This window comes from Mobula hypostoma, chromosome 6 (assembly GCF_963921235.1).
Source record: "Mobula hypostoma chromosome 6, sMobHyp1.1, whole genome shotgun sequence".
In the NCBI taxonomy this organism is placed as follows: domain Eukaryota; kingdom Metazoa; phylum Chordata; class Chondrichthyes; order Myliobatiformes; family Myliobatidae; genus Mobula; species Mobula hypostoma.
This window is the reverse complement of record NC_086102.1, coordinates 96317857-96345113: the sequence shown is the minus strand read 5'-3', so window position 1 is coordinate 96345113 and position 27257 is coordinate 96317857. Positions and strand designations below refer to the sequence as shown.

Below are 27257 nucleotides of genomic sequence, written 5' to 3'. Positions count from 1 at the left end.
ATCCTTTCTCCCCAAACACCTTCCAATGCTTGCTCTTACCAGACCCCTCAATCCCAACCATTTCTACTTCATTCTCCTGCACTCAGTCATTCCTCTTTCTGTACCTGATCCTTTTCTCTCTTTCTCTCCTTTGTACTACCCATTCACCACGTGGCCTTTGCATTTGCTCTGACCTTCTACCCTTCTGTACTAACACCCCCTCTCCTCTGCACCTCCCTCCACCACCTCTCACCCTTCCCCCATTCCCCTCACCTACTCCCCTCCCCTCCCCTCCCCTCCTCTTGTCTCCTCACCCTCAGATCCTCCTCCATCATTTCTCTCCTAGTATCACATTTTAGATAATCATCCTTTATGGTTTGTGTCAGAACAGGCCTGTAGTGTAACATCAACATTTTCCACTCTCAATCGATGGTGTTCTCGGTATTCCCAGTACCTTTCTTACCTCAGATTTCCAACAACTGTAATGGCTGTGTTCTACATCTCACCATATTTTGGATAGACAGGGACTGATTAGGGACAATCAACATGGGCTTGTGCGAGGTAGGTCATGTCTAAACGATCTTATAGTTTTTCGAAGAAGTTACTAGGAAAGTTGACGAAGACAAAGCAGTGGATGTTGTCTACATGGAGAAGGTATTTGACAAGGTCCCGCATGGGAGGTTGGTCAAAATGGTTCAGTCACTCAGCATTCTTTGTGGAAGAAGCCAGAGAGTGGTAGTAGATGGTTGCCTCGCCAACTGAAGGCCATAGGGATCAGTGCTGGGCCCGTTGTTGTTTGTCATCTATATCAACAATCTTGACAATGTGGTAAACTGAAAAAGCAAATTTGTAGAAGACACCAAGATTGGGGGTGTAGTGGACAGTGAGGAGGACTGTTAGAACTTGAAGCAGGATCTGGACCAGCTGGAAAGGTGGGCTGGGGAGTGGTGGATGGAAGTTAATGCAGACAAGTGCGATGTGTTGCACTTTGAAAGGACCAACTTGGGTAGGTGTTACACAGTGAATAGTAGGGCAGTGAGGAGTGTGGTAGAACAAAGGGATCTGAGAATACAGGTCCATAATTCACCGAAAGTGGAGGTACAGGTACAGTAGCTATGGTCATAAGGAAAGCCTTTTTCACATTGGCCTTCATAAATCAAAGTATTGAGTACAGAAGATAGGATATTATGGTGAAGTTCTTTGAGACTTTGGTGAGGCCTAATCTGGAGTATTGTGTGCAGTTTTGGACACCTACCTACAGAAAAGATGTAAACAAGGTTGAAAGAGTGCAGAGAAAATTTACAAGAATATTATCAGGTCTGGAAGACCTGAGTTATAAGGAAAGATTGAATAGGTTAGGATTTTATTGATTGGAATGTAGAAGATTGAGAGGAGATTTGATAGAGGTATCCAAAATTATGAGGTGTATAGAAAGGCTTTTTTCACTGAGGTTGGGTATGACTCCAACTAGAGGTCATAGGTTAAGGGTGAAAGGTGAAATGTTTAAGGAAAACACAAGGGGAAACTTCTTCACTCAGGGTTGTGGAAGTGTGAAACGAGCTGCCAGTGCAAGTGGTGCATGCAAGCTCAATTTCAATGTTTAAGAGAAGCTTGGATAGGTACGTGGATGGGAGGGGTACGGAGGGCTGTGGTTCAGGTGCAGTTCAATGGGACCAGGCAGTTCAAATGTTTTAGCACAGACTAGATGGGCCAAAGGGCCTGTTCCTGTGTCATACTTTTCTATGACTCTCTATCTCTATCTGTCTCTCCCTCTCCATCGTCTCTCTTCCCCCGCTCTATCTGTCTCTCTTTCTCTTTCTCTCTCCTTCACTCTCTACCCAGAGACATTCCTGTCTTCTCCACCAGTCCTTCCATCTGCAAATTAAAACACAAGATTTTCAGATATTTTTCAGTTCTGTCAGAGGATTGTTGGATGGAAAAATTTGCTCTAGTTCTCTCCCCAAAGATGCTGCCTGATCCGCTGAGTACTCCCACATTTTCTGCATTTGCATTGATCTTGTAATATCAAAATGGTCAGTATATATGGTGCTCGGGTTACATTTATTCAATTACCTGCAAATATCAGGAGCAAAAATGTAGAGGGATTCGTCTTTTTTTATTAGCGGGTGGAAGGTAGCTCCATCTGTTCCATTGATCATGTTGGAGGTATTCGATGCCCACCAGTTAAGTGATCTGTCCAACGGAAAATGTCAAAGCATTGAAGACATCAGTCACTGACTCCTCTATCTTAGCCACTTCTGTCTGCATTGGTGATGACAGTGGAGCGGTGGAAAGTTCTTAATAACAACCATTAACATGAGGAACACGCAGGTTTAAGACATTCAGGTGTGGGTCAATGGAACTAGGTAGAACAGCAGTTTGATATGGACTAGATGGGCTGAAGGGCCTTTTTCTGTGCTGTAGTGCTGTATGACTCTATGACGATGAATCTAGTTCCAGGCCAGTATGTGCTTGTTTAAACAATGTGCTTTAACAGTTAAAACAGTAGAGTGACCTCAGTAAGGTAAGATGAGGGAACACACACCAGTCCTCGTAGAGGATCAGAAGTGGAAAGAGTGAGCAATTTCAGGTTCTTGGGTGTCAATACCTCTGAGGATCTATCCTGGACCCAATATATCAATGCAGCTACAAAGAAGACACAACAGCGGCTTTCTTTCATTGAGAGTTTGAGGAGATTTAGTATGTCACTCAAGACACTTAAATTTCTACAGATTGAGAGAGCATGGAGAGCATTCTAACTGGATGCCTCACCGTCTGGTGTGGGGAAGGGGGTCACTGCACAGGATTGAAATAAGGTGCAGAGAGTTGTAAACTTAGTCAGCTCCATCATGGGCTCTGTGGTATCCAGGACATCTTCAAGAAGCAATGCCTCAAAAAGGCATTGTCCATCATTAAAGACCCTCATCGCCAGGTCATGGCCTCTTCTCATTGCTATCGTCAGGTAGGAGGTACAGAAGCCTGAAGGAACACACTCACCGATTCAGGAACAGCTTCTTTCCCTCTGTCATCCAATTTCTGAATGGACATTGAAACCATGAACACTACCTGACTACTTGTTTATTTCTATTTTCCACTACTTATTTAATGTAACTATTTTATACTCACTGTAATTCACAGTTTTTTTCTATTATTATGTATTGCATTGTACTGCTGCTACAAAGACCTGAGTTATCAGGAAAGATTAAATAGGTTAGGATTTTGTTCATTAGAACCTAGAAGTTTGAGAGGAGATTTGATAGAGGTATACAAAATTATGAGGGGTATAGATAGGGTAAATACAAGCAGTCTTTTCCACTGAGGCTGGGTGGAACTACAAACAGAGGTCATGGCTTAAGGGTTAAAGGTGAAAAGTTTAAGGGTAACATGAGGAGAAATTTTTTTACTCAGAGGGTCGTGAGAGTGTGAAACGAGCTGCCAGCACAAGTGGTCCATGCGAGCTGGATTTCCACATTTAAGAGAAGTTTGGATAGGTACATGGATAGTAGGGGTATGGAGGGATATGGTACCAGTGCAGGTCACTGGAGTAGGCAGTTTAAATGTTTTTGGCATGGACTAGATGGGTCGTACTTCTCCATGACTCTTAACATATAAACTCCTACAGACAATGGGAGGAATCGAACCCATGTCACTGGAAAGTGTTATGGTAAACGGTATACTACTATGCCATCCTTGAATGAGAATGTCAGTGACAGGGTTAGTAGATTTACAGATCACCCTAAAGTTGGTGGTACAGTTATCAGTTGGCTGAGGAATGGCAGACAGAGTTTAATTCAAGCAAGACAAACTGGCATGGAACTTGTACAGTAGGGCCCCAGGGACTTTAGTAGAACAGAAATGCAAAGGTCACAGATGCAGATACACAGGTCATTGAAAATGGCCACACAGGGAGACAGGGTAGTGAAGACGGGTATTTGGCATGCTTGCCTCATTGGTCAGAATGTTGATTTCAGGAGCTGGAATGTCATGTTGGTAAGGTTGCATTTAGCGCACTCTTCTCTCGGAGTGATGTTATTAAACTGAAGTGGGGGCTTCAAAAGATTTACGAGGATGTTACTAGGACTACTGGACTTGTGTTGTAAGGGGAGACTGGATAGGCTGGGACATTTTTCTCTGGAATGTAGAAGGTTGAGGGGTTACTATATGGAGGGGGATTATGAAATGGGACCTCCTGAAGTGCTGAATAAATCACCCCTCCTTGCTTCTGAACCTCTGTGCCAGAGATGGCCTGGAAGGTGGAACTCAGAACTCCAACTTGAAAAAGAACAGGAGGAGAGCTATCTCCTGTGTGTGTCCAGCATTTATTTCTCATCCTGGATGTGAGAAAACAGTCTACTCCTACTCATAATGCTGTGTCTACAAACTGGCTACAGTTACAGTTCAAAAGTATGTCTTTGGACATAAAATTCAATTTGGATTATCTGAAAGGGACATGAAGAACATAATATCATGCAAACCTTCTTTCCTTTGAGCTAAAAGATATGTATTAAATGTTCATGTTATATTTTTTGAACAATGTCATTATTTATTCAGTATTTACCTGCCTGTGATTGAGAAAGCAAGTGACATCATCTCAAACTACTAGCTGTGCAAACTGAGAGAGAGTTTAGTCTGAGTTCAGCTTGTACAAATTGAGACAGAGTTAGTCTGAAGTTGCCTGTTGATAATTCATTTTTCTTTGTTAACTTTTGTTAACAACGGATATGGTTGTCAAAGAATACAGTGGGGTACAGATCAGTTGGAGATATGGATGCAAAAGTGGTAAACTTTAAGTGGAAAGAATATAGTTCATGGAAGAGCCCTTGGTCACACTGATGTAGAAAGTCCAAATCTACACCGCCCTGACAACACAAGCAGATAGGATGAAAAGAAAACATATGACATGTTTTACCATCGGCTAGTGCACTCAGTGTCAGACTTTTGCAGCCATATCACTCCGTTTTAGAAAGGATGTGGAGTTGTTGGAGAGGGTGCAGAAGAGCTTTATCAGGATGCTGCCTGGATTAGGCGGTATTAGGAAAAGTTCGACAAAATTGGATTGGGTTCTTTAGAGTGCTGGAAGCTAAGAGGAAACTTGATAGAAGTTTATAGAATTATGAATGGCATAGATTTGGTAGATAGAAGTTTATAGAATTATGAATGGCATAGACTGGGTAGATAGAGTTTTATCCCAGGGTAGAAATACCAAATACTAAGAGGCTCCACCTGGAGAATCTTCGGGTCAAGGTGGCACCTGTGTACAGCAGTCCTTTGGTCGACATCTTCTGATAAATCATGAAACCATATCTTTCACTTCTTTTATGTCTTTTGTGTTTGTTTATCATCTTGAATGTGATTCTGGAACTGTTGGAGCCTGTGATTTGTAGTTTGGAGATCGTTTGAGTGCTTCAGCCCTCTGCAGTCTCCAAGGGGATTCCGGGAGGCAGAGGCAGTGTGTTGGAACCTCGTGGCGAGAAGGCTGTGGGGCACAAGCTGCTGTTCAACTCCATTTCACCGATTAAAGCTTCCATTGTTTACCGACTAAAGCGACAAGGGAGACTGAAACATCAAGGCGACTGCGGAAGGTGAGTGCCAGCTGCCTGCCTTCTGATCGCTGGTGGGATCACTCTGCTACAGAGAAGGGAGACTGCCTTTTGATCTGCGGGATCGCTCTGCTATGGAGAAGGGAGACTGCCTTCTGATCACTGGTGGGGTCACTCTGCTATAGAGAATGGAGACTCTCTTTTGATCGCTGGTGGGATCACTCTGCTATGGAGAAGGGAGACTGCCTTTTGATCTGAGGGATCGCTCTGCTATGGAGAAGGGAGACTGCCTTCTGATCGCATGTGGGATCGCTCTGCTATCAGAGAGGGGAGACTCCCTTTTGATCGCTGGTGGGATCACTCTGCTGCCAGAGAAGGGAAACTGCCTTTTTATTGCTGGTGGGATCACTCTGCTATCAGAGAAGGGAGGCTGCCTTGTGATGTGGGGGATCGCTGTGCTGCCCGAGGGAGAGACTGCCTTTTGATTGCTGGTGGGATCACTCTGCCAAGGAGAAGGGAGACGGACCTGTTGATCCTGGTGGGATCGCTCTGCTGCTGGAGAGGGGAGACTGACCTATTGATCGCTGGTGGGATCGCTCTGCTATCAGAGAGGAGAGACTGCTTTTTGATCACTGGTGAAATTGCTCTGTTATTGCAGAGGGGAGACAGACCTATTGATCCTGGTGGGATCGCTCTGCTGCCGGAGAGGGGATTGTTGGTGAGATTGCTCTGCTACGAAGAGGGAACGGTCTGCCACTGTGCTCCCAGATTTCCTGTGTTTTGGATATGGACTTGGACTGTAGACTTTTTTTTAACTGTCTTATAGTCTTTTATATTCTGTCTTTTTCACCCAATCTTTCTCTTTTTTATGTGTGGAGGAGGGGGCTTTGGGGATTGATGTGCCTGTTCTGTTTTTGTTCATTTTTTTGTGAGAGAGGAGGGATTTGGGGGGATTGATGATTGTGCTGCCATTCTTTTCTTCCTTGGTTTCATGGCTATCTGGAGAAGAAGGATTTCAGAGTTGTATACCTAGATAATAAATGGATCTTTGATACAGCTTTAAGGTAAGAGAGGGAAAATTTAAAGGAAATGAGCAGGGCAAGTCTTTTACACAGAGAGTGGTAGAAACAGACACAATACTGGCATTTATGAGGCACAGACAGTCACATGAGTGGAGGCATACGGATCATGTGCAGGGAGAGAGAAGAATTTAATTTGTTATTACAGTTGTCACAGACATGGACCAAAGCATCTGTCCCTGTACTGTACTGATCTATATTCTCTGTAATTACAGTTCTGTTTGATTTTATGTGACTGTATGAAGGGGTTGATTTGTTCAATATGTTACTTGAATGAAGCAATCTGATATCCTGTGTGCTGACACAGGATAGTTATCAGCAGACAGGAAATCAATGCAGTGTGCTAAACTTTCCTCTCAAGGCTTTAGGGCCCACTCTAAAATGGCACAGCCATGACATGTTGATTGGCACTCAGGGGAAATGCAGTCTCAAAGGAGATGCTTTCTGTTGAAATGTTAAACTATGACCCTGCTTCTACCTCTGGTGTATCGAGAAGGTTCTCTGGCAATTTTCAGAGTAGAACATGGAATTTAATATTTATCCTTCACCCTCACTGGAGTGGGTTTATTTGATCATTTATTGAATTGATTTTTTGTGGAAGAAATAGCTTGACAGGCTCCTGCTTGCGAACAGTCTGCTTCAGTGGGACTCTGTGATGGGAACTGTGCAAAAGTCACTCTGCTTATGGGTCAGGTCACTTGGAGTGGGACAGGAGCAGTAGAACAACACAGGAACTCGGAATGACAAGTATTCACTTTGTCAGACAATTGCCTCCCAATCCATTCATAAGGTATCAGTACAAGGTCTTAATACAAATAAATGGAAATATGAACTGTTACATACCTTTGTCCTTTCCACATTAATATTTTGCTGAAATCCATGTAATCTTTTTTGCCAGTGCTAAATAAATACTCTCCATCATCTGTTCCATTGAGCTGAAAAAGGATTAAATGTCATTAGAATCTCAAAGTATTTGTGATACAAAAGGAGGCTATTTTTCCCATCATTTCTGTGCTGGTCGTAAAAGTGCGCGTCAGTATGGTTCCCTTTCCCAGCACTCTACTGATCATAGCTCTTCACATACACATCCAAGTGTGGAGGAAGTCTCTTTCACTGTCAGACAGTGAGTTCCAGATCTCCACTGAACAATTTCCTCCCCTCCCCTCTAACCTTTCCAATAATTACTTTAATTCGCTGGCCCTTGGTTTTGGACCGTTCTGTTGAGGGTATTAATCTACCCTATTTTATTGAGCCCACTCATAATTTTATAAACCTCAGTTAAGTCTTTCCTCAGCCCTCCTCTTTATCCTCACAATAACAAATCTCCAATCCTGCCTAATCGCTAGGACAGCATTCTAACAGCTTTTTTGGAACCTCATATTCCTATACCGTGGGAAAGCTTTGTGTCATTCTTATTAACCATCTTGTCAACCTGTCCTGCTCTCATTTAAGGATCAACAGATACCCTGGGAGGGTACACCCAGTACCCTCCAAGGTCCTTCTGTTATTCCACAGCACTCAATGTCCTGCCATTGATTGTTGAATCTTCTTGAACACATTAGCTCATGAACTAACTAAATCACCTCTCCCCTTCTACAATCTTTTTTTCCTGCTCTTTGCAAACTTCCATATAACACCCCTAGAAGTCGGTAATCTATATTTGAGAAAGCAAAAACAACATTTAGGTGCCCCTAGGAACCCTAATGGTAACAGTTTCCGGTCATAAAATCACCCAGCCATGATAATTTGCTTCCTGCGCTGAGCCAATATTAAATTCAGTTTTCCACACTCTCTTGGATCCTGAAGGCTTTTAAGTTTTGATTAGCCCACCATATGGAACTGGTGAAAAGCCTTGCTAAAGTCCCTGTAGACTACATCGTTGATCCTCCTTGTTACTTCCTCAGAAAATTGATCATTATTCAGACACAACCTTCCCTTAAATAATCCATTCTGACGGTCCCTGATTGGTACGGGTCTTTCCATGTGAAGGATTACACTGTTCTGTACAATGGATTCCAATCATTTGCCTGTCACTGAAATTCAGCTAATTTCGCTAACTGCCCTGTAATTTCTTAATTTATTCTTTCCTCCTTCTTTAAGAAGAAAGATACAACACCAGTTGGCTCCACTCCTGTAGCTGGCCAGTACTGAACTACTACTGCATGTGCCCCCACTACTTGGGATTTACTCTGTCTGGGCCTGGTGCTCTAAACCATTCCAAAATACCAGTCCCCTGCAAACCTCCTCCTGCACTCTGTTTATCCCATCAAATATTTTTACATGTTATTATTTTAACCACAGCATCGGCATCATCCCCACTCTGTGAAGTCAGGTGGAAAGTATTCAGTAAGAACTTTACCCCCATTTATTTATTTATTGAGATACAGTGTGGAACAGGCCCTTTGGGCCTTGTCACCCAGCAATCCCCCAATTTAATCCCACATGGGACAGTTTACAATGACCAGCTCGTATGTCTGGACTTTGGGAGGAAAGCTGAGCCCCAGAGGAAGCCCATGCGGTCACGGGGAGAACGTATAGGCAGTGGCGGGATCACCTTCCAGCTGAGCCCACTGGTTACATTATCAATTGCTAATAAATTACACTCTTCTTAGTTTGTTACATTGTGTAACTCTAAATTGTAAAGCTAATTGAAAGGAAAAAACGGGAGCCCTGGAGAACGGGTCCTAGTTTTGTTTTTACTATAAGCGAGGTGCACACTGATGATGTGGTAGCATCATGACAGATGCAATATACGTATTTCACATATATAATAATAATAATGAATCATCCAAACAACAAAGAATGCTGAATCAAACAATATATTTACAATACTACTCAATTATTACTAATCTCTGTTAGTCTCATGAGACCATGGATTTGCGCCTTGGAAGATTTCCAGGGCGCAGGCCTGGGCAGGGTTGTATGGAAGACTGGCAGTTGCCCATGCTACAAGTCTCCCCTCTCCACATCACCGATGTTGTCCAAGGGAAAGGCACTAGGGCTAATACAGCTTGGCACCAGTGTCGTCGCAGAGCAATGTGTGGTTAAGTGCCTTGCTCAAGGACACAACACGCTGCCTCAGCCAAGGCTCAAACTAGCGACCTTCAGATCACTAGACTGACGGCTTAACCACTTGGCCACATGCTAACACTCAATTATTACTGATATATTAAATACGCAACATTGTTATCTTCTTGTTCTTTATGTACATAAAACCTTTTGGTTTTCCGTTGACTTTAAGTGCCCATTTTTGAGTCTTGCGCCTTGCTTTCCCACTCTCTTATAATCTCACTCCTATATTATTTATACTACTCCAGACCTCCTGCTCTCAGAAGCTCTCAGTGTCTGATATCAGATCCCCCTTTTTATCATTTCTTATTCTCCAGACTGAGTGATTCGAGAAACTTCAGCTGTTTTCTCTGGAATGTCAGAGCTGAGGGGAGACCTGCTAGAAGTTTCTAGGAATATGAGGCACATAGATAGGGTGGACTGTCAAAATCCTTTTCCCACAGTAGAACTGTCAAATATTAGAGGATATGGATTACGGAAAACTTTAAATTGCAGGGCGAGTCTTTTACACAGAGAGTGGTGTTGGGCTGTCAGGAATGGTGGTGGAAGCAGATCAGATGATAATGCTTAAGAGGCTGTTAGAAACATGTATATGTAGGGAACGGAGGGATATGCATCATGTGCAGGCAAAAGAAATTTAGTTTAGTTTGGCATCATATTCAGCACAGACCTCCTAGGCTGAAGGGCCTGTGCTGTTCTGTACAGTACTGTTCTGTTCTGTTTTGTACTGTTCTGTTCTGTACTGTGCTGTGCTGTAATGTACTGTTCTGTACTGTTCTGTTCTGTGCTGTTCTGTACTGTACTGTTCTGTACTGTACTGTTCTGTCCTGTACTGTACTGTTGTGTACTGTTTTGTACTGTACTGTACTGTACTGTTTTGTACTGTACTGTTCTGTACTGTCCTGTTCTGTACTGTACTGTACTGTTCTGTTCTGTACTGTTCTTTTCTCTACTGTTCTGTTCTGTTCTGTACTGTTCTGTTGTGTACTGTTCTGTACTGTTCTGTTGTGTACTGTTCTGTACTGTTCTGTTCGGTACTGTTCTGTACTGACCTGTACTGTACTGTACTGTTCTGTTCTGTACTGTTCTGTACTATTCTGTTCTGTACTGTTCTGTACTATTCTGTTCTGTACTGTTCTGTTCTGTACTGCTCTGTTCTGTACTGTTCTGTACTGTTCTGTTCTGTACTGTTCTGTACTGTTCTGTACTGTACTGTTCTGTACTGTACTGTTCTGTACTGTTCTGTTCTGTTCAGTACTGTTCTTTACTGTACTGTACTGTTCTGTTTTGTACTGTTCTGTTCTGTTCTGTTCTGTACTGTTCTGTTCTGAACTGTACTGTTTTGTACTGTTCTGTTCTGTACTGTTCTGTACTGTTCTGTTCTGTACTGTTCTGTTCTCTACTGTTCTGTACTGTATTCTACTGTTCTGTAGTGTCCAGTTCTGTACTGTTCTGTACTGTACTGTTCTGTACTGTACTGTTCTATACTGCACTGTTCTATACTGCACTGTTCTATACTGCACTGTTCTATACTGCACTGTTCTGTACTGTACTGTTCTGTACTGTACTGTACTGTTCTGTTCTGTACTGTAGTGTTCTGTACTGTACTGTACTGTTCTGTTCTGTACTGTATGTTCTGTACTGTACTGTTTTGTTTGTACTGTACTGTTCTGTATGGTTCTGTACTGTACTGTTCTGTATGGTTCTTTACTGTACTGTTCTGTACTGTTCTGTTCTGTACTGTTCTGTTCTGTACTGTACTGTTCTGTATGTTCTGTACTGTTCTGCTCCGTACTGTTCTGTTCCGTACTGTATTGTTCTGTACTGTTCTGTACTGTTCTGCTCCGTACTGTTCTGTTCCGTACTGTACTGTTCTGTACTGTTCTGGTCTGTACTTTTCTCTACTGTATTGTTTTGTTCCATACTGTTTTGTTCTGTACTGTTCTGTACTGTACTGTTCTGTACTGTACTGTTCTGAACTGTACTGTTCTGTACTGTACTGTTCTGTACTGCACTGTTCTGTACTGCACTGCTCTGTACTGCTCTGTACTGCTCTGTTCTGTACTGTTCTGTACTGTACTGTACTGTTCTGTACTGTACTGTACTGTACTGTTCTGTTCTGTACTGTTCTGTACTGTACTGTTCTGTTCTGTACTGTAGTGTTCTGTACTGTTCTGTACTGTACTGTTCTGTACTGTTCAGTTCTGTACTGTACTGTTCTGTATGGTTCTGTACTGTACTGTACTGTTCTGTTCGGTTCTGTACTGTTCTGTACTGTACTGTGCTGTTCTGTACTGTTCTGTTCTGTACTGTAGTGTTCTGTACTGTTCTGTACTGTACTGTTCTGTACTGTTCAGTTCTGTACTGTACTGTTCTGTATGGTTCTGTACTGTACTGTACTGTTCTGTTCGGTTCTGTACTGTTCTGTACTGTTCTGTACTGTTCTGTACTGTTTTGTTCTGTACTGTTCTGTTCTGTACTGTTCTGTACTGTATGTTCTGTACTGTTCTGCTCCGTACTGTTCTGTTCCATACTGTACTGTTCTGTACTGTTCTGGTCTGTACTTTTCTCTACTGTATTGTTTTGTTCTGTACTGTTTTGTTCTGTTCTGTTCTATACTGTTCTGTACTGTGCTGTACTGTGCTGTTCTGTACAGTTCGGTTCTGTTCTGTACTGTTCTGTTCTGTACTGTACTGTTCTGTAGTGTCCTGTTCTGTACTGCACTGTTTTGTGCTGTTCTGTACTGTTCAGTTCTGTACTGTGCTGTTCTGTACAGTTCGGTTCTGTTCTGTACTGTTCTGTACTGTACTGTTCTGTAGTGTCGTGTTCTGTACTGCACTGTTTTGTGCTGTTCTGTACTGTTCTGTGCTGTTCTGTACTGTTCTGTACTGTACTGTTCTGTACTTCTCTGTTCTGTACTGTTCTGTACTGTACTGTTCTGTACTGTACTATTCTGTACTGTTCTGTACTGTACTGTACAGTTCTGTTCTGTTCTGTATTGTATTGTTCTGTTCTACACTACTGTACTGTTCTGTAGTGTACTGTTCTGTAGTGTACTGTACTGTACTGTTCTGTACTGTAGAAACCATAGAAACCATAGAAATTACAGCACAGAAACAGGCCCCTTGGCCCTTCTTGGCTGTGCCGAACCATTTTCTGCCTAGTCCCACTGACCTGCACACGGACCATATCCCTCCATACACCTCCCATCCATGTATCTGTCCAATTTATTCTTAAGTGTTAAAAAAGATCCCGCATTTACCACCTCGTCTGGCAGCTCATTCCATACTCCCTCCACTCTCTGTGTGAAGAAGCCCCCCCTAAAGTTCCCTTTAAACTTTTCCCCCCTCACCCTTAACCCATGTCCTCTGGTTTTTTCTCCCCTTGCCTCAGTGGAAAAAGCCTGCTTGCATTCACTCTATCTATACCCATCATAATTTTATATACCTCTATCAAATCTCCCCTCATTCTTCTACGCTCCAGAGAATAAAGTCCTAACCTATTCAACCTTTCTCTGTAACTGAGTTTCCCAAGTCCCGGCAACGTCCTTGTAAACCTTCTCTGCACTCTTTCAACCTTATTTATATCCTTCCTGTAATTTGGTGACCAAAACTGAACACAATACTTCAGATTCGGCCTCACCAATGCCTTATACAACCTCATCATAACATTCCAGCACTTATACTCAATACTTCGATTAATAAAGGCCAATGTACCAAAAGCTCTCTTTATGACCCTATCTACCTGTGACGTCACTTTTAGGGAATTTTGTATCTGTATTCCCAGATCCCTCTGTTCCACTGCACTCCTCAGTGCCTTACCATTAACCCTGTATGTTCTACATTGGTTTGTCCTTCCAACATGCAATACCTCACACTTGTCTGTATTAAACACCATCTGCCATTTTTCAGCCCATTTTTCCAGTTGGTCCAAGTCCCTCTGCAGGCTCTGAAAACCTTCCTCACTGTCTACTACACCTCCAATCTTTGTATCATCAGCAAACTTGCTGATCCAATTTACCACATTATCATCCAGATCATTGATATAGATGACAAATAACAATGGACCCAGCACTGATCCCTGTGGCACACCACTAGTCACAGGCCTCCACTCAGAGAAGCAATTCTTTACTACCACTCTTTGGCTTCTTCCATCGAGCCAATGTCCAATCCAATTTACCACCTCTCCATGTATATCTAGCAATTGAATTTTCCTAACCTCCCATGCGGGACCTTGTCAAAGGCCTTACTGAAGTCCATGTAGACAATATCCACTGCCTTCCCTTCATCCACTTTCCTGGTAACCTCCTCGAAAAACTCCAACAGATTGGTCAAACATGACCTACCACGCACAAAACCATGGTAACTCTCCCTAATAAGCCCCTGTCTATCCAAATGCTTGTAGATTCTGTCTCTTAGTACTCCCTCCAATAACTTACCTACTACTGACGTTAAACTCACCGGCCTATAATTTCCCGGATTACTTTTCGATCCTTTTTTAAACAACGGAACAACATGAGCCACTCTCCAATCCTCCGGCACTTCACCCGTAGACAGCGACATTTTAAATATTTCTGCCAGGGCCCCTGCAATTTCAACACTCGTCTCCTTCAAGGTCCGAGGGAACACTCTGTCAGGTCCTGGGGATTTATCCACTTTAATTTTCCTCAAGACAGTAAGCACCTCCTCCTTTTCAATCTGTACAGATTCCATGGTCTCACTACTTGATTCCCTCAATTCCATAGATTTCATGCCAGCTTCCTTAGTAAATACAGATGCAAAAAACCTATTTAAGATCTCCCCCATTTCCTCTGGTTCCACACAAAGCCGACCACTCTGATCTTCAAGAGGACCAATTTTATCCCTTATAATCTTTTTGCTCTTAATGTACTTGTAAAAGCTCTTTGGATTATCCTTCACTTTGACTGCCAAGGCAACCTCATGTCTTCTTTTAGCCCTCCTGATATCTTTCTTAAGTATTTTCTTGTTCTGTACTGTTTTGTTCTGTACTGTACTTTTCTGTATTGTACTGTACTGTTCTGTATTGTACTGTGCTGCACTGTTCTGTTTTGTACTGTTCTGTACTGTACTGTATTTTTCTGTACTGTTTGTACTGTTCTGTTCTGTACTGTTCTGTGCTGTACTGTTCTGTACTGTACTGTTCTATACTGATCTGTTCTGTACTGCTCTGTACTGTACTGTTCTGTACTGTACTGTATTTTTCTGTACTGTACTGTTCTGTACTGTACTGTTCTGTTCTGTATGTTCTGTTCTGTACTGTTCTGTACTGTTCTGTTCTGTACTGTTCTGTTTTGTACTGTACTGTTCTGTACTGCACTTTTCTGTACTGCATTGTTCTGTACTGTACTGTTCTGTACTTTTCTGTTCTGCACTGTTCTGTACTATACTGTTCTGTACTGTTCTGTTTTGTACTGCTCTGTACTGTTCTGTACTGTACCATTCTGTACTGTTCTGTTCTGTACTGTTCTGTTCTGTACTGTTCTGTTCTGTAGTGTACTGTTCTGTCCTGTACTGTTCTGTTCTGTACTGTATTCTACTGTTCTGTACTGCTCTGTACTGTACTGTTCTGTACTGTACTGTATTTTTCTGTACTGTTCTGTACTGTACTGTACTGTTCTGTTCTGTTCTGTACTGTTCTGTTCTGTACTGTACTGTTCTGTATGGTTCTGTACTGTACTGTTCTGTTCGGTTCTGTACTGTTCTGTACTGTACTGTTCTGTTCTCTACTGTTCTGTACTGTATTCTACCGTTCTGTAGTGTCCTGTTCTGTACTGTTCAGTTCTGTACTGTACTGTTCTGTTCTGTACAGTTCTGTACTGTTCTGTACTGTACTGTTCTGTTGTGTTCTGTACTGTAATGTTCTGTACTGTACTGTTCTGTTCTGTAATGTTCTGTACTGTACTGTTCTGTTCTGTATTGTTCTGTACTTTACTGTTCTGTACTGTTCTGTACTGTACTGTTCTGTTCTGTTATGTTCTGTACTGTATTGTTCTGTACTGTTCTGTTTTGTACTGTACTGTTCTGTACTGCACTTCTGTACTGCATTGTTCTGTACTGTACTGTTCTGTACTTTTCTGTTCTGTACTGTTCTGTTCTCTACTGTTCTGTACTGTATTCTACTGTTCTGTACTGCTCTGTTCTGTACTGTACTGCATTGTTCTGTACTGTACTGTTCTGTACTTTTCTGTTCTGCACTGTTCTGTACTATACTGCTCTGTACTGTTCTGTACTGTTCTGTTCTGTACTGTTCTGTTCTGTACTGTACTGTTCTGTTCTGTACTGTTCTGTTCTCTACTGTTCTGTACTGTATTCTACTGTTCTGTAGTGTCCTGTTCTGTACTGTTCAGTTCTGTACTGTACTGTTCTGTACTGTTCTGTACTGTAGTGTTCTGTTGTGTTCTGTACTGTACTGTTCTGTACTGTTCTATACTGCACTGTTCTGTAATGTTCTGTACTGTACTGTTCTGTTCTGTATTGTTCTGTACTTTACTGTTCTGTTCTGTACTGTTCTGTTCTGTTTTGTTCTGTACTACTGTTTTGTTCCATACTGTACTGTTCTGTACTGTACTGTTCTACTGTTCTGTTCTGCACTGTACTGTACTGTTCTGTACGGTTCTGTTCTGTACTGTACTGTTCTGTACTTTTCTGTTCTTTGCTGTTCTGTACTGTTCTGTTCTGTCTTGTTCTGTACTGTTCTGTTCAGTACTGTTCTTTACTGTACTGTACTGTTCAGTACTGTTGTATTCTGTACTGTTCTGTACTGTGTTGTTCTGTACTGTACTGTTCCATTCAGTACTGCTCTGTTCTTTACTGTACTGTTCTGTGCTGTACTGTTCTGTGTTGTACTGTTCTGTACTATACTGTACTGTACTGTTCTGTACTGTACTGTTCTCTATGGTTCTGTTCTGTACTGTTCTGTACTGTTGTGTTCTGTTCTGTACTGTACTGTTCTGTACTTTTCTGTTCTGTACTGTACTGTACAGTTCTATACTGTACAGTTCTGTACTGTTCTGTACTGTACTGTACTGTTCTGTACTGTACTGTTCTGTTCTGTTATGTTCTGTACTGTACAGTTCTATACTGTTCTGTTCTGTTATGTTCTCTACTGTATTGTTCTGTACTGTTCTGTTTTGTACTGTACTGTTCTGTACTGCACTTTTCTGTACTGCATTGTTCTGTACTGTACTGTTCTGTACTTTTCTGTTCTGCACTGTTCTGTACTGTTCTGTTTTGTACTGCTCTGCACTGTTCTGTACTGTACCATTCTGTACTGTTCTGTTCTGTACTGTTCTGTTCTGTACTGTACTGTTCTGTCCTGTACTGTTCTGTTCTGTACTGTATTCTACTGTTCTGTACTGCTCTGTACTGTACTGTTCTGTACTGTACTGTATTTTTCTGTACTGTTCTGTTCTGTACTGTTCTGTACTGTACTGTACTGTTCTGTTCTGTTCTGTACTGTTCTGTTCTGTACTGTACTGTTCTGTATGGTTCTGTACTGTACTGTTCTGTTCGGTTCTGTACTGTTCTGTACTGTACTGTTCTGTTCTGTACTGTTCTGTTCTCTACTGTTCTGTACTGTATTCTACTGTTCTGTAGTGTCCTGTTCTGTACTGTTCAGTTCTGTACTGTACTGTTCTGTTCTGTACAGTTCTGTACTGTTCTGTACTGTACTGTTCTGTTGTGTTCTGTACTGTAATGTTCTGTACTGTACTGTTCTGTTCTGTAATGTTCTGTACTGTACTGTTCTGTTCTGTACTGTATTCTACTGTTCTGTACTGTTCTGTACTGTACTGTATTTTTCTGTACTGTTCTGTACTGTACTGTACTGTTCTGTTCTGTTCTGTACTGTTCTGTTCTGTACTGTACTGTTCTGTATGGTTCTGTACTGTACTGTTCTGTTCGGTTCTGTACTGTTCTGTACTGTACTGTTCTGTACTGTTCTGTTCTCTACTGTTCTGTACTGTATTCTACTGTTCTGTAGTGTCCTGTTCTGTACTGTTCAGTACTGTACTGTTCTGTTCTGTACAGTTCTGTACTGTTCTGTACTGTACTGTTCTGTTGTGTTCTGTACTGTAATGTTCTGTACTGTACTGTTCTGTTCTGTAATGTTCTGTACTGTACTGTTCTGTTCTGTATTGTTCTGTACTTTACTGTTCTGTACTGTTCTGTACTGTACTGTTCTGTTCTGTTATGTTCTGTACTGTATTGTTCTGTACTGTTCTGTTTTGTACTGTACTGTTCTGTACTGCACTTTTCTGTACTGCATTGTTCTGTACTGTACTGTTCTGTACTTTTCTGTTCTGTACTGTTCTGTTCTCTACTGTTCTGTACTGTATTCTACTGTTCTGTACTGCTCTGTTCTGTACTGTACTGTATTTTTCTGTACTGTACTGTACTGTACTGTTCTGTTCTGTTCTGTTATGTTCTGTACTGTACAGTTCTGTACTGTTCTGTTCTGTTATGTTCTGTACTGTTCTGTTTTGTACTGTACTGTTCTGTACTGCACTTTTCTGTACTGCATTGTTCTGTACTGTATTGTTCTGTACTTTTCTGTTCTGCACTGTTCTGTACTATACTGCTCTGAAATGTTCTGTTCTGTACTGTTCTGTTCTGTACTGTTCTGTACTGTACTGTTCTGTTCTGTACTGTTCTGTTCTGTACTGTTCTGTTCTGTAGTGTACTGTTCTGTCCTGTACTGTTCTGTTCTGTACTGTATTCTACTGTTCTGTACTGCTCTGTACTGTACTGTTCTGTACTGTACTGTATTTTTCTGTACTGTTCTGTACTGTACTGTACTGTTCTGTTCTGTACTGTTCTGTTCTGTACTGTTCTGTTCTGTACTGTACTGTTCTGTATGGTTCTGTACTGTACTGTTCTGTTCGGTTCTGTACTGTTCTGTACTGTACTGTTCTGTTCTCTACTGTTCTGTACTGTATTCTACTGTTCTGTAGTGTCCTGTTCTGTACTGTTCAGTTCTGTACTGTACTGTTCTGTTCTGTACAGTTCTGTACTGTTCTGTACTGTACTGTTCTGTTGTGTTCTGTACTGTAATGTTCTGTACTGTACTGTTCTGTTCTGTAATGTTCTGTACTGTACTGTTCTGTTCTGTACTGTTCTGTACTTTACTGTTCTGTACTGTTCTGTACTGTTCTGTACTGTACTGTTCTGTTCTGTTATGTTCTGTACTGTATTGTTCTGTACTGTTCTGTTTTGTACTGTACTGTTCTGTACTGCATTGTTCTGTACTGTACTGTTCTGTACTTTTCTGTTCTGTACTGTTCTGTTCTGTACTGTTCTGTTCTCTACTGTTCTGTACTGTATTCTACTGTTCTGTACTGCTCTGTTCTGTACTGTACTGCATTGTTCTGTACTGTACTGTTCTGTACTTTTCTGTTCTGCACTGTTCTGTACTATACTGCTCTGTACTGTTCTGTACTGTTCTGTTCTGTACTGTTCTGTTCTGTACTGTACTGTTCTGTACTGTACTGTTCTGTACTGTACTGTTCTGTTCTGTACTGTACTGTTCTGTACTGTTCTGTACTGTACTGTTCTGTTCTGTACTGTTGTGTTCTGTTCTGTACTGTACTGTTCTGTACTTTTCTGTTCTGTACTGTACTGTACAGTTCTATACTGTACAGTTCTGTACTGTACTGTTCTGTACTGTACTGTTCTGTTCTGTTATGTTCTGTACTGTACAGTTCTGTTCTGTTCTGTTATGTTCTCTACTGTATTGTTCTGTACTGTTCTGTTTTGTACTGTACTGTTCTGTACTGCACTTTTCTGTACTGCATTGTTCTGTACTGTTCTGTTTTGTACTGCTCTGCACTGTTCTGTACTGTACCATTCTGTACTGTTCTGTTCTGTACTGTTCTGTTCTGTACTGTACTGTTCTGTCCTGTACTGTTCTGTTCTGTACTGTATTCTACTGTTCTGTACTGCTCTGTACTGTACTGTTCTGTACTGTACTGTATTTTTCTGTACTGTTCTGTTCTGTACTGTTCTGTACTGTACTGTACTGTTCTGTTCTGTACTGTTCTGTACTGTACTGTTCTGTTCTGTACTGTATTCTACTGTTCTGTACTGCTCTGTACTGTTCTGTACTGTACTGTATTTTTCTGTACTGTACTGTACTGTACTGTTCTGTTCTGTTCTGTACTGTTCTGTTCTGTACTGTACTGTTCTGTATGGTTCTGTACTGTACTGTTCTGTTCGGTTCTGTACTGTTCTGCACTGTACTGTTCTGTTCTCTACTGTTCTGTACTGTATTCTACTGTTCTGTAGTGTCCTGTTCTGTACTGTTCAGTTCTGTACTGTACTGTTCTGTTCTGTACAGTTCTGTACTGTTCTGTACTGTACTGTTCTGTTGTGTTCTGTACTGTAATGTTCTGTACTGTACTGTTCTGTTCTGTAATGTTCTGTTCTGTACTGTTCTGTACTTTACTGTTCTGTACTGTTCTGTACTGTTCTGTACTGTACTGTTCTGTTCTGTTATGTTCTGTACTGTATTGTTCTGTACTGTTCTGTTTTGTACTGTACTGTTCTGTACTGCACTTCTGTACTGCATTGTTCTGTACTGTACTGTTCTGTACTTTTCTGTTCTGTACTGTTCTGTACTGTTCTGTTCTCTACTGTTCTGTACTGTATTCTACTGTTCTGTACTGCTCTGTTCTGTACTGTACTGCATTGTTCTGTACTGTACTGTTCTGTACTTTTCTGTTCTGCACTGTTCTGTACTATACTGCTCTGTACTGTTCTGTACTTTTCTGTTCTGCACTGTTCTGTACTATACTGCTCTGTACTGTTCTGTACTGTTCTGTTCTGTACTGTTCTGTTCTGTACTGTTCTGTTCTGTACTGTACTGTTCTGTACTGTACTGTTCTGTTCTGTACTGTTCTGTTCTGTACTGTACTGTTCTGTTCTATACTGTACTGTTCTGTACTGTTCTGTACTGTACTGTTCTGTTCTGTACTGTTCTGTTCTCTACTGTTCTGTACTGTATTCTACTGTTCTGTAGTGTCCTGTTCTGTACTGTTCAGTTCTGTACTGTACTGTTCTGTTCTGTACAGTTCTGTACTGTTCTGTACTGTAGTGTTCTGTTGTGTTCTGTACTGTACTGTTCTGTACTGTTCTATACTGCACTGTTCTGTAATGTTCTGTACTGTACTGTTCTGTTCTGTATTGTTCTCTACTTTACTGTTCTGTTCTGTACTGTTCTGTTCTGTTTTGTTCTGTACTACTGTTTTGTTCCATACTGTACTGTTCTGTACTGTACTGTTCTGTACTGTACTGTTCTACTGTTCTGTTCTGCACTGTACTGTACTGTTCTGTACCATTCTGTTCTGTACTGTACTGTTCTGTACTTTTCTGTTCTTTGCTGTTCTGTACTGTTCTGTTCTGTCTTGTTCTGTACTGTTCTGTTCAGTACTGTTCTTTACTGTACTGTACTGTTCAGTACTGTTGTATTCTGTACTGTTCTGTACTGTTGTTCTGTACTGTACTGTTCCATTCAGTACTGCTCTGTTCTTTACTGTACTGTTCTGTGCTGTACTGTTCTGTGTTGTACTGTTCTGTACTATACTGTACTGTACTGTTCTGTACTGTACTGTTCTCTATGGTTCTGTTCTGTACTGTTCTGTACTATTGTGTTCTGTTCTGTACTGTACTGTTCTGTACTTTTCTGTTCTGTACTGTACTGTACAGTTCTATACTGTACAGTTCTATACTGTACAGTTCTGTACTGTACTGTTCTGTACTGTACTGTTCTGTTCTGTTATGTTCTGTACTGTACAGTTCTGTACTGTTCTGTTCTGTTATGTTCTCTACTGTATTGTTCTGTACTGTTCTGTTTTGTACTGTACTGTTCTGTACTGCACTTTTCTGTACTGCATTGTTCTGTACTGTACTGTTCTGTACTTTTCTGTTCTGCACTGTTCTGTTCTGTTTTGTACTGCTCTGCACTGTTCTGTACTGTACCATTCTGTACTGTTCTGTTCTGTACTGTTCTGTTCTGTACTGTACTGTTCTGTCCTGTACTGTTCTGTTCTGTACTGTATTCTACTGTTCTGTACTGCTCTGTACTGTACTGTTCTGTACTGTACTGTATTTTTCTGTACTGTTCTGTTCTGTTCTGTACTGTTCTGTACTGTACTGTACTGCTCTGTTCTGTACTGTTCTGTTCTGTACTGTACTGTTCTGTATGGTTCTGTACTGTACTGTTCTGTTCGGTTCTGTACTGTACTGTTCTGTACTGTTCTATGTTCTATTCTACGATCGTCAGTATGTACCTGTACTGTGCTGTACTGTTCTATGTTCTAAATAACATTAAACGATCGTCAGTATGTACCTGTACTGTGCTGTACTGTTCTATGTTCTTCTACTGTTCTGTACTGTATTCTACTGTTCTGTACTGCTCTGTTCTGTACTGTACTGCATTGTTCTGTACTGTACTGTTCTGTACTTTTCTGTTCTGCACTGTTCTGTACTATACTGCTCTGTACTGTTCTGTACTGTTCTGTTCTGTACTGTTCTGTTCTGTACTGTACTGTTCTGTACTGTACTGTTCTGTACTGTACTGTTCTGTTCTGTACTGTACTGTTCTGTACTGTTCTGTACTGTACTGTTCTGTTCTGTACTGTTGTGTTCTGTTCTGTACTGTACTGTTCTGTACTTTTCTGTTCTGTACTGTACTGTACAGTTCTATACTGTACAGTTCTGTACTGTACTGTTCTGTACTGTACTGTTCTGTTCTGTTATGTTCTGTACTGTACAGTTCTGTTCTGTTCTGTTATGTTCTCTACTGTATTGTTCTGTACTGTTCTGTTTTGTACTGTACTGTTCTGTACTGCACTTTTCTGTACTGCATTGTTCTGTACTGTTCTGTTTTGTACTGCTCTGCACTGTTCTGTACTGTACCATTCTGTACTGTTCTGTTCTGTACTGTTCTGTTCTGTACTGTACTGTTCTGTCCTGTACTGTTCTGTTCTGTACTGTATTCTACTGTTCTGTACTGCTCTGTACTGTACTGTTCTGTACGGTACTGTATTTTTCTGTACTGTTCTGTTCTGTACTGTTCTGTACTGTACTGTACTGTTCTTTTCTGTACTGTTCTGTACTGTACTGTTCTGTTCTGTACTGTATTCTACTGTTCTGTACTGCTCTGTACTGTTCTGTACTGTACTGTATTTTTCTGTACTGTACTGTACTGTACTGTTCTGTTCTGTTCTGTACTGTTCTGTTCTGTACTGTACTGTTCTGTATGGTTCTGTACTGTACTGTTCTGTTCGGTTCTGTACTGTTCTGTACTGTACTGTTCTGTTCTCTACTGTTCTGTACTGTATTCTACTGTTCTGTAGTGTCCTGTTCTGTACTGTTCAGTTCTGTACTGTACTGTTCTGTTCTGTACAGTTCTGTACTGTTCTGTACTGTACTGTTCTGTTGTGTTCTGTACTGTAATGTTCTGTACTGTACTGTTCTGTTCTGTAATGTTCTGTTCTGTACTGTTCTGTACTTTACTGTTCTGTACTGTTCTGTACTGTTCTGTACTGTACTGTTCTGTTCTGTTATGTTCTGTACTGTATTGTTCTGTACTGTTCTGTTTTGTACTGTACTGTTCTGTACTGCACTTCTGTACTGCATTGTTCTGTACTGTACTGTTCTGTACTTTTCTGTTCTGTACTTTTCTGTTCTGTACTGTTCTGTTCTGTACTGTTCTGTACTGTATTCTACTGTTCTGTACTGCTCTGTTCTGTACTGTACTGCATTGTTCTGTACTGTACTGTTCTGTACTTTTCTGTTCTGCACTGTTCTGTACTATACTGCTCTGTACTGTTCTGTACTTTTCTGTTCTGCACTGTTCTGTACTATACTGCTCTGTACTGTTCTGTACTGTTCTGTTCTGTACTGTTCTGTTCTGTACTGTTCTGTTCTGTACTGTACTGTTCTGTACTGTACTGTTCTGTTCTGTACTGTTCTGTTCTGTACTGTACTGTTCTGTTCTATACTGTACTGTTCTGTACTGTTCTGTACTGTACTGTTCTGTTCTGTACTGTTCTGTTCTCTACTGTTCTGTACTGTATTCTACTGTTCTGTAGTGTCCTGTTCTGTACTGTTCAGTTCTGTACTGTACTGTTCTGTTCTGTACAGTTCTGTACTGTTCTGTACTGTAGTGTTCTGTTGTGTTCTGTACTGTACTGTTCTGTACTGTTCTATACTGCACTGTTCTGTAATGTTCTGTACTGTACTGTTCTGTTCTGTATTGTTCTCTACTTTACTGTTCTGTTCTGTACTGTTCTGTTCTGTTTTGTTCTGTACTACTGTTTTGTTCCATACTGTACTGTTCTGTACTGTACTGTTCTGTACTGCACTGTTCTGTACTGTACTGTTCTACTGTTCTGTTCTGCACTGTACTGTACTGTTCTGTACCATTCTGTTCTGTACTGTACTGTTCTGTACTTTTCTGTTCTTTGCTGTTCTGTACTGTTCTGTTCTGTCTTGTTCTGTACTGTTCTGTTCAGTACTGTTCTTTACTGTACTGTACTGTTCAGTACTGTTGTATTCTGTACTGTTCTGTACTGTTGTTCTGTACTGTACTGTTCCATTCAGTACTGCTCTGTTCTTTACTGTACTGTTCTGTGCTGTACTGTTCTGTGTTGTACTGTTCTGTACTATACTGTACTGTACTGTTCTGTACTGTACTGTTCTCTATGGTTCTGTTCTGTACTGTTCTGTACTATTGTGTTCTGTTCTGTACTGTACTGTTCTGTACTTTTCTGTTCTGTACTGTACTGTACAGTTCTATACTGTACAGTTCTATACTGTACAGTTCTGTACTGTACTGTTCTGTACTGTACTGTTCTGTTCTGTTATGTTCTGTACTGTACAGTTCTGTACTGTTCTGTTCTGTTATGTTCTCTACTGTATTGTTCTGTACTGTTCTGTTTTGTACTGTACTGTTCTGTACTGCACTTTTCTGTACTGCATTGTTCTGTACTGTACTGTTCTGTACTTTTCTGTTCTGCACTGTTCTGTTCTGTTTTGTACTGCTCTGCACTGTTCTGTACTGTACCATTCTGTACTGTTCTGTTCTGTACTGTTCTGTTCTGTACTGTACTGTTCTGTCCTGTACTGTTCTGTTCTGTACTGTATTCTACTGTTCTGTACTGCTCTGTACTGTACTGTTCTGTACTGTACTGTATTTTTCTGTACTGTTCTGTTCTGTACTGTTCTGTACTGTACTGTACTGCTCTGTTCTGTACTGTTCTGTTCTGTACTGTACTGTTCTGTATGGTTCTGTACTGTACTGTTCTGTTCGGTTCTGTACTGTTCTGTACTGTACTGTTCTGTTCTGTACTGTTCTGTTCTCTACTGTTCTGTACTGTATTCTACTGTTCTGTAGTGTCCTGTTCTGTACTGTTCAGTTCTGTACTGTACTGTTCTGTACAGTTCTGTACTGTTCTGTACTGTACTGTTCTGTTGTGTTCTGTACTGTACTGTTCTGTACTGTTCTGTACTGTACAGTTCTGTACTGTTCTGTTCTGTTATGTTCTGTACTGTATTGTTCTGTACTGTTCTGTTTTGTACTGTACTGTTCTGTACTGCACTTTTCTGTACTGCATTGTTCTGTACTGTACTGTTCTGTTCTGTACTGTTCTGTTCTCTACTGTTCTGTACTGTATTCTACTGTACTGTGCTGCACTGTTCTATATTCTAAATAACATTAAACGATCGTCAGTATGTACCTGTACTGTGCTGTACTGTTCTATGTTCTATTCTACGATCGTCAGTATGTACCTGTACTGTGCTGTACTGTTCTATGTTGTAAATAACATTAAACGATCGTCAGTATGTACCTGTACTGTGCTGTACTGTTCTATGTTCTATGTTCTATTCTACGATCGTCAGTATGTACCTGTACTGTGCTGTACTTTTCTGTTCTGCACTGTTCTGTACTATACTGCTCTGTACTGTTCTGTACTGTACCATTCTGTACTGTACCATTCTGTACTGTTCTGTTCTGTACTGTTCTGTTCTGTACTGTTCTGTTCTGTACTGTACTGTTCTGTTCTGTACTGTTCTGTTCTCTACTGTTCTGTACTGTAATCTACTGTTCTGTAGTGTCCTGTTCTGTACTGTTCAGTTCTGTACTGTTCTGTTCTGTACAGTTCTGTACTGTTCTGTACTGTAGTGTTCTGTTGTGTTCTGTACTGTACTGTTCTGTACTGTTCTATACTGCACTGTTCTGTAATGTTCTGTACTGTACTGTTCTGTTCTGTATTGTTCTGTACTTTACTGTTCTGTTCTGTACTGTTCTGTACTGTACTGTTCTGTTCTGTTTTGTTCTGTACTACTGTTTTGTTCCATACTGTACTGTTCTGTACTGTACTGTTCTGTGCTGTACTGTTCTGTACTGTACTGTTCTATACTGATCTGTTCTGTACTGCTCTGTACTGTACTGTTCTGTACTGTACTGTATTTTTCTGTACTGTACTATTCTGTACTGTACCGTTCTGTTCTGTATTGTTCTGTACTTTACTGTTCTGTACTGTTCTGTACTGTTCTGTACTGTTCTGTACTGTACTGTTCTGTTCTGTTATGTTCTGTACTGTATTGTTCTGTACTGTTCTGTTTTGTACTGTACTGTTCTGTACTGCACTTTTCTGTACTGCATTGTTCTGTACTGTACTGTTCTGTACTTTTCTGTTCTGTACTGTTCTGTTCTCTACTGTTCTCTACTGTATTCTACTGTTCTGTACTGCTCTGTTCTGTACTGTACTGTTCTGTACTTTTCTGTTCTGCACTGTTCTGTACTATACTGTTCTGTACTGTTCTGTTTTGTACTGCTCTGTACTGTTCTGTACTGTACCATTCTGTACTGTTCTGTACTGTTCTGTTCTGTTTTGTACTGTACTGTTCTGTACTGCACTTTTCTGTACTGCATTGTTCTGTACTGTACTGTTCTGTACTTTTCTGTTCTGTACTGTTCTGTTCTGTTCTGTACTGTTCTGTTCTCTACTGTTCTGTACTGTATTCTACTGTTCTGTACTGCTCTGTTCTGTACTGTACTGTATTTTTCTGTACTGTACTGTTCTGTACTGTACTGTTCTGTTCTGTTATGTTCTGTACTGTACAGTTCTGTACTGTTTTGTTCTGTTATGTTCTGTACTACGATCGTCAGTATGTACCTGTACTGTTCTATGTTCTATGTTCTATTCTGCATTGTTCTGTACTGTACTGTTCTGTACTTTTCTGTTCTGCACTGTTCTGTACTATATTGCTCTGTACTGTTCTGTACTGTACCATTCTGTACTGTTCTGTTCTGTACTGTTCTGTTCTGTACTGTTCTGTTCTGTACTGTACTGTTCTGTACTGTACTGTTCTGTTCTGTACTGTTCTGTTCTCTACTGTTCTGTACTGTATTCTACTGTTCTGTAGTGTCCTGTTCTGTACTGTTCAGTTCTGTACTGTTCTGTTCTGTACAGTTCTGTACTGTTCTGTACTGTAGTGTTCTGTTGTGTTCTGTACTGTACTGTTCTGTACTGTTCTATACTGCACTGTTCTGTACTGTTCTATAC

The 27257-nt window shown here is 40.9% G+C and overlaps 1 protein-coding gene across 1 annotated transcript in view; it reads right to left on the bottom strand.

Moving 5' to 3' along the window:
- Positions 1-27257, bottom strand: part of LOC134348224 (lysosome membrane protein 2-like) — a 181380-nt gene that overhangs the window by 41542 nt on the left and 112581 nt on the right. Inside the window, exons 5-6 of the mRNA XM_063051277.1 lie at positions 7442-7533; positions 2053-2172 (exon numbers count right to left, since the gene is read on the bottom strand). Of these exons, the coding sequence (XP_062907347.1) occupies positions 2053-2172; positions 7442-7533 (212 nt within the window). The remainder of the gene's footprint in view (positions 1-2052; positions 2173-7441; positions 7534-27257) is intronic.